The following is a 7973-nucleotide window of genomic DNA, read 5'->3' as shown; positions in this document are numbered from 1 at the left end:
TAACCACTACACTACCAGAGCTCCTTATAACCAGGTTAATGAAATTCAAAAGACATTTCCTGCAACTACTCTGCCAAGAGGGAACACGGTGGCTCTGTAGGACAAACACTGGATTGAGAACCACAAGGTCGGTGGTTCAAACCCACCAGTCACTGTGGGAAAAGGATGAGGTTTCCTGCAACCACAAAGATTTAGTCTTGGAAACGCTATACAGGTTCGCTATGAGTTGGAACTGACTCAGTGGCACTTAACAAATACAACTCTGCCAAGAGGACAAAATGAACACTGTTTAGTAATCCTTGGAATTCTAGTGTGGCCGTGTAGGATCAGCACTGGACTGCGAACCACAAAGTCAGTAGTTCAAACCCACCAGCTGCTCCTTGGATACAAGGTCGCTTTGAGTCAACTCAATGGCTCTTAACAACAACAATTAATCCTATTATACTGCATGCTGTAGGAACAGTTACAGCACATCGGCAGATACACTTTATAGTGGGATAGGATCATCCAGAATTTATTAAGCCCATACTGTGTGCTTAGAACTATGATTCTGTGAAAAAGAAAAAATAATTTTAAGGGTCTCTGTCTTCAGGGAGTTTTTTTTTTTTTTTCCAAAGAAAATGTTGAGCATATACAAGCATAGAGTCAAGACTATAATGAGACTTTGTGTACCCACCACCAGCATTAAGATGTATCCACTCAACCAACCTCATTTCTGCTATACCTCTACCCACCACCAGTCCCTCAAAATCACAGGATTAGTTTAAAGCAATTCATAAATTATAGAGATGACGCTATAGTAATACGACATGTAAAGCTATAATTATATTTTATCAATCCTAAAGTTTCTTAACAGGTCATACAATGATGGCATATCAATTTTTTCATGGTGTTTTCTTTCTTGATAGTATAAGTGATAGGTGTTGTCTGTTAAAATTGATAGGTTAGGATAGTGAGTCATACAATGTAGTATACAGTTATGTTCTAACTTGTGTGCTGGATTTTAACAGCTATAAGGTTTCAGTTAAAGGGAGATCAATGTGAGCTGCAAAGAGAAATTTCATGGGAGAAATGGCTATGTGTTAGTCAGGAGAGAGAAATTTGGAGTTAGATAGGAGAGACTCCAATAGGAGAGACTCCAGGTCCACAGATCTACTTGGGCAAAGATATTGAGGTAGGGATAAGTATAGGGTCCTCAGAGTAAGAAGCGTGGTCTGGGAAATGATGTGTCCAGAAAGCACAATGTGAGTAGATTGTGAAAGTTTTTGAAAGACAAGATAAAAGGCAAGGAACAGACACTCTCAGCTCTCTCTCTGCCTTGTGGCTAAGTCTCGTCTGTCCTGTAACCTCGGGTCAACTCTTTCCTTTGAACCATACTATTTCCTATCCATAGCTATATGGATACTGTATGACTTTTATACTCTATAATATTGTATGACTTTTATCTCTGATTTTTTTTTAACTATTTTCAAAATATATTTCAAAAGCAACATTATTAGAATTAAAAAAAAAAAATCACCCAAAATAATACTACTCTAACAAATGGATTCTTGTCCTTGTTAGATTTGCCTTACAGGTCCTACCCATCAATGTTGTCATGTCCATGGTCCCCAGGTAGAGACTGAGCCCTCCTGTGAAAGCAGAGCCCCCCCCATCAAACCCTGCGTGCGTACCATTGTATCCCTAGTGCTTGATACTGGGCCGCAAGTACAGCTGGCACTTGAGTACTGTTAGGGAGATGAAAGGAGTCAGAGGTAAAGACCGCCCTGTCCTGGTCATTTTGGTCTTCGTCAGGAGTTCTGACAGAAAATGGTTACACTGATGAAAGGAGGTGTTGAGAAAAGGGGCTGATGGACAAAATACTTCAAACAAAGGATTAGTCGACCCTGGAGCCTACTTGGAACCTAGGGATGAGAGAAAGGAGTAAATCAGTGATAGTTTTAAGTTTGAGTCCATAGAATAATGATAATATTCATAAACATAGTGAAGCTGGGAAGGGGGGGCTGCCCTAAGAGCTGACGAATGTGGTTTTAGTTATGTGCTTGAAGCAAAAATGAATAATACCTCATCTGGGGAGAAGTTTCAAGGAGTGGGCATCTGGAAACTGCAGAGTTGCAAGTACTTCCTTCCAACTGTTGTCTGAGCCCTCTCACAGCCACCCTCTAATTCTGTTGTCCCAGATTGTCTACACAGAACGATTTGAACCTAAATCAAGACAATCTTCTTCCTCCGTTAACCTCATCCAATGCTCACGCTTCGAGAGCGAGAGTACGAACCAGTCCACTACGTCTGATGAGCAAGTGCCATACGCAGTATCTTCCACATCTCAGAAAAATCAAGGGCAAAACTTGGAGGAGGTGGGGAAAGTTCCTAACAACCCCTCAAGAAACAGCTCGCTACCAGTGCCCAACCCTGTTGATAGTCAGGGGAGGAGTATATCATTCCTCCCTTACTCAGAAGTTTCTCTTCTACCCACCACCCACACCATCATCCTGGATTTCTCCATGGTCCAGTTTGTGGATTCCTGGGCTTCGGTCGTCTTAAGACAAGTAAGTACTGGGGAAACTTCAGCAAGAGCTCCGATGTTCTCCTCCTCACTGCCCAGATCCCAACCAAATCCTGTTAGTCTCAGCCATGCTGCTTGCTAATGTGATTAGTTACTAGGCCATCAGATACGTGGACACTGGAGATAGCTTAAGGTCAACCAGACTAAAAAGAAAACGGAACCAACTTTGAATGACTGAACTCTCATTTGCTTCAGTAAGCATAGTGCATTATTATTTCTTGAGGAATAAAAAAATAGAAAACTCCTAACACTGTTGAAACAGCAATCCACTCTACACCCAGAGACTCGCAATATATCCTGAGAGTTAGTTGCAGATCTTTTCTAGAAACGTCTGTCCTCACAATCATTGCTATGCTTCAACTCACTGCTGTGTCAGTCCCTGTCCAGAGGGCCTTCTTTTCCACTTACCCTCTACTTTACCAAGCACCATGCCTTTCTTCAGTGAATGGCTCCTCCTGATATCATATCCAAATTATGAGAGGCAAAATCTCGCCATCCTCACTTCAATCTGTATTTCTTCTGGCAGTCCCTGGAATGTAGTCCATTCTTGGAGACAACCACCCCGGTTCAGCTGCTTCCTATATCCTAAGATTGGCCTATGACATGTGCTTGTTCTTTAGAGTCCATCCATAGTGACCTTTCACAAATGATGTCACAGTTTACTATACGATCAAGAATCACTTTCTTGTTTCTATTTAGTCCTATCTGTTTTGGTACTTTTGACATTGTGACTTAGTGCTCAGGATTGGAGTTGGATCCTACTCAGTCGCAGAGTATCAAGATCAATAGTGATTTGCTTTGAAGGAAACTTTAAAATTTACTGCCCTAGAGCATGTAAGGGAGGGCTTTAAAAAGTTTGTGGAAAAATTTGATTATCTTTTAGTTCAGTTTTTCTACAAACTTTTTGACGCTTCCTTATACAATGTCTGAAGTAAATCTGAGACCAGTATCTGATGTTAAGAGTCCTTGTTGGGGTATGGTTAAGTACTTTGCTACTAACCGAAAGGTTGGCAGTTCAAATTCATCCAAGGGTGCCTACTAAGAAAGATGTGGTGATCTACTTCAGAAAGATGTCGTTGTTGTTGTTAAGGGTCCAATTCACAGTGACCCTGTATAGGGTTTCCAAGGAGCAGCTGGTGAGTTTGAACCACCGAACTTGCGGTACAGTGCATTATATCACAGCGCCACACCAGGACTCCCACTGAAAACTCTAAGAAGCACAGCTCTGCTCTGACTCACATGGGGTTACCATGAGTCAGAGTCCACTCAATGGAAATGAGTTTGGGTGAGTATCTGATTTTTTACTAATGTCAAAAGCAATTTTGCAGAATAGTTCTGAATATAACCTGCAAGGTTTCCGAATTTCATTCCTTATTTTATCAACTGACCATCTCTGAGTTACCTTTGTCCACTCTGCATATTGAATTCCAGGGAGAAGGGGTCACATGCAGATAGTTGTAGTGATGGTGTGCCATGGAATAGGTTCTGACTCATAGCGACCCTGTACAGGGTTTCTGAGGCTGTAAATCTTTACGGGAACAGAAAGCCTCATCTTTCTCCCACGGAACGGCTGGTATTTTCGAACTGCTGACCTTGAGGTTAGCAGCCCAATTTATAACCACTATGCTACCACATGCAAATACTAAGCTTTAAAACCATGAGGACTCTCTAGTGTATCCCCTTCCACCTGTGCTATCTTTGCCCTGGTACCTTCCTCACATGAACATTGTTTTGTGTAGTTTCCCCCTTGAAAACTCTCCCTTTACACTCACAAATGAGATCGTCAGATCTTCTTTTGTAGTCCTGGCATTTCAGTTGTTTCCTGATATAGACAAGTCCATTCATCATATGTTTTGGAGCTGAATAGGAATGCAAAGCTCCATACACTCTAAACAAGTGAATGCCCAAAGGAGTTTGAAAGCGTAGATCATTAGAAGGGCCTTTTCTGGTTGATTGTGAAGCACCCTGACACTCATGTACTCTCTTCACACAGATGTGCAATGCTTTCCAAAAAGCCAACATTTTGGTGCTCATTGCAGGGTGTCACTGTGAGTATCCTTCACCCTTTGAGAGGGATTGTGTTTTGCACCCGGTGCTCCGCTTCCTGGAAGTCTGACTTTGTGTGTTCTGGGTTTGGTTTTGTAGCTTCTGTGGTCAGAGCATTTGAAAGGAATGACTTCTTTGATGATGGGATCACCAAGTCCCAGCTGTTCCTCAGCCTCCACGATGCCGTGCTGTTTGCCTTATCAAGGAGGATCCCAGACTCCTCCGAGTTAAGCATGGACGAATCTGAGACCGTGATACAGGAAACCTACTCAGAAAAGGTTGGATGTTGTCAAGCATATAGGTGCTAGGGTGGGGAGAGAGGCCTGATGGGAGAGCAATGTCAGTGCCAACTAAAGTATGTTTAGTATGGCTACGCCAGATTTTGAGATGTTGAAATGATCCCTTACTAATTGGCAAGTCGCAATGGATCTGCTCCCCCAAGTGCCCTTACGCCATGGCATCTTTGCCTCGTTCACTGGTCTTTCCCCAGGAAAGACAGGGTTTACAGCAAGCCTAGTTAGTGCCTGTGTCATACCATTGTCTGAATATTGAAAATATCTTTCCTACCTATGCCTCTAAAACCCACCCTTGAGATGCATAGTGAGGTTATCTATGAGCTAACAGAACTGATGAACTAATAAACAATGAATGGCTGAACTAACAGAGGTAAAGATCTGAGTAGCTGACTGTGCTGGCCTAATGCTGTGGCTGTTATTACAGAATGTAAGAGGAGCTGAACTCAACCTGGCCAAATCTAAAGGATAATGACATAGAACCAGAATCTTTTAGCCTTTAATTACTACTAGGTAAGGGCCTAGGCTTACTTCTGTATTTTCAAATCTGTATTTGTGTAAGTTAAAGGCCCCTAACCCCCTCCCCAAATAAATGAGTATCTGAAAGGAAATTAAAACACAGATTGATACCAAATTATTATCTAATGACTGGAAATTATTTTTAAATTGAATCCTGAGTCTGTAATATCCGCTCCACTGTTCTTAAGTGTCATACGTTTCTGAGGCTGTAAATCTTTAGGGGAACAGAAAGTCTCATCTTTCTCCTGCTGCCCCCATAACCAGATGTAAACTATTTTCTCTCCCTTTGTATCCTACTCTATAGTTCCCTCCAGAGCAAGAAACCTCATGCAACATCTCTCTGACAAAAGGTCTTCCTGCTTATGCTTGGAGACTTAAAACTTCAGTATGCGTCAGAATTATCTAAACTTGCTGTTAGCCCAGAGATTGCAGTGTGCCTCTGTGTCACAATTCCCCAAATTTCTGATTAAGAGGGTCTGGGGTGGGGTCTGAGAATTTGTACAGTGGCTCTGTAGGATAAGCACTAGACTGGAAACCATAAATCTGGTGGTTCAGGACAAAGATGAAACTTTCTGCTCCTGAAAAGATTTACAGCCTCAGAAAACCACATACGGCGTTGTTACAAATCAGAACAGACTCCATGGCACTTAACAACAATGACAAATTACCAGGAAGTGTTGATGCCCCTGCTCCAGGGACCACATCTTGAGAACCCTGCTGCCTTAGAGATTGAACATGCATCCTTCATGACCAAGTCTGGTGTGCCTGGTTACCTCTGGCTATGCATATTTATACAGTGCTTATAGAAATAACCTGAGTCCTATGCTGATATTTTTCTTCCAGAAAGAATTAGACATTTTTTGTTGTTTTTTGCCAGCTACCTGGAGGCACTGACTGATTTCAGGATGTAAGAGTTTCTAGGCCATCCAGATAACCCAAAGTCCAGTTGCAGTCCGTGGAAAGTTTTACCGTAGCCCTTCCCTTGGAAGGTCCTGGCATTCTGTTTTTGCAACCCGAACCTCTTAGAGCTGTCAAAAGCAGAGCTCAACATATCTGTGCCACTTTCAGATCATCAAACACACCCTTGGGGCAAAAGTGGCCCCAAATGTCATGTTCACCTTCCTACATTTCCACCTTTTCCAAAATCTTGCCCAGGTAGCACATCACAATCTTATTAACTTTGTAGTACCTTTAATCAGAAGTGGGTTTTCATGTTTTTAATCCCACTCAGCTCTTCTAGTTGTCTTCAGTGGAAGGGTTGATCTGATCTTTACTGTAAGTGGAAGTTTATCTTTATTTAGCATTGTGATGCTCTTGACATACATTTATTCAGCCTTTAAAAATGCTTCATAGTGAGGTGTTGTGTGGTTTTTTTTCCATATAGACAATCTTAGCTACTTCATACTTTATATATTACATACTATCACTGGTTAATAAGAAAGTGAATCTTCTTTTCCATTATATTTTCTAACTGGCAGTGGCTACCATACTAGAAACCTATTGACTTTTTTTTTTTTTAATCATTATTGTACTCTTTAATCTTTGACGCCCCCTTATAATTGAAAGAGAGAAGATGCTTTATGTTTTCCAATCAGCAGTGCCGGTACCAAAAGACAGGACCTAAAAAGAAATCAATCTTGGCATAATATACATATATAAATAATTGAAACAATAATAAAAATAGAAAATCAAGCAATATTCTAATTTAAACTCTAATATATGATTATAATGTAAAACTTTCAGTATAGGTGCCAAAGTCCAAGTTGATCTTTTTTTTTTTTTTAACAAAAGACCAAAGGTTGATTTCCATTTTTTTTTTTTTTTAAGGTTATTATTGTGGATGAGTGAAAGTTTACAGGGCAGACCATCAGTTTTACATTAAATAAATCATATACCTTGTTTCATTACAATAATTATAATTCCCTCCATGTACCATCAGATAACAGTATTTCTCTCTATTCACTTTAGCTTTTTTTAAAAACTAACAAAAAAAACCCCACTCAGGCATATATAATAATTTATACCTCCAAAGGGCACATTCTGCAAGTCTGCCTCCTGGCCACCGGTTCTTAGTCCCTCTCTTCCCATGAATCTAGAATCCTCAGCTGCTCCCTCTCTCCATGTCCCCATCTCTGCCTCTGTCTCTAGTGTCGCTGCTTCTCTGGATAAGGTCCTGCATTCTGCTGTGCTCTTCTCCCTTGATGGTCCTAGGGTCCTCTGTTTCTGGACTGTAAGATTAACCACTTCCCTATTTTTGTTATAAAACATTTACCTTTACAATTGTGACAGTTGCAATTAGTCATGATAACAGTTATTCACTATTGAATCATACGAATCTTATCCCCATCTCTTTTCACCAGACCCATCTAGACAAGATGAAAACTATTCAATGGGGACTCTTTCTACACCCCGCCCCCCACTCCCCCACCACACACATACTCTTAAACTAAACTCCCTCTTGAAACCTTGTAAGCCAGTCACTCCGTACCTTTATCGCCCCCTCATTTTAGGTAGCTAATGTCTAAGTTGCCCGTCCCTATCTACCCTGT

General features: G+C 41.1%; 1 protein-coding gene across 1 annotated transcript in view; it reads left to right on the top strand.

Annotated features, from left to right (window-relative positions):
* SLC26A8 (solute carrier family 26 (anion exchanger), member 8) overlaps nucleotides 1-5377 on the top strand; it is an 80283-nt gene extending 74906 nt beyond the window's left edge. Inside the window, exons 16-19 of the mRNA XM_006860568.1 lie at nucleotides 2181-2549; nucleotides 4560-4614; nucleotides 4712-4890; nucleotides 5333-5377. Of these exons, the coding sequence (XP_006860630.1) occupies nucleotides 2181-2549; nucleotides 4560-4614; nucleotides 4712-4890; nucleotides 5333-5377 (648 nt within the window). The remainder of the gene's footprint in view (nucleotides 1-2180; nucleotides 2550-4559; nucleotides 4615-4711; nucleotides 4891-5332) is intronic.
* Nucleotides 5378-7973: the final 2596 nt, after the last annotated feature.

The sequence above is a fragment of the Chrysochloris asiatica genome, unplaced genomic scaffold, assembly GCF_000296735.1.
Source record: "Chrysochloris asiatica unplaced genomic scaffold, ChrAsi1.0 scaffold00038, whole genome shotgun sequence".
NCBI classification, from domain to species: Eukaryota; Metazoa; Chordata; class Mammalia; order Afrosoricida; family Chrysochloridae; genus Chrysochloris; species Chrysochloris asiatica.
Note: the sequence above shows the minus strand (reverse complement) of the source record. Positions and strands in the feature narration are given on the sequence as shown.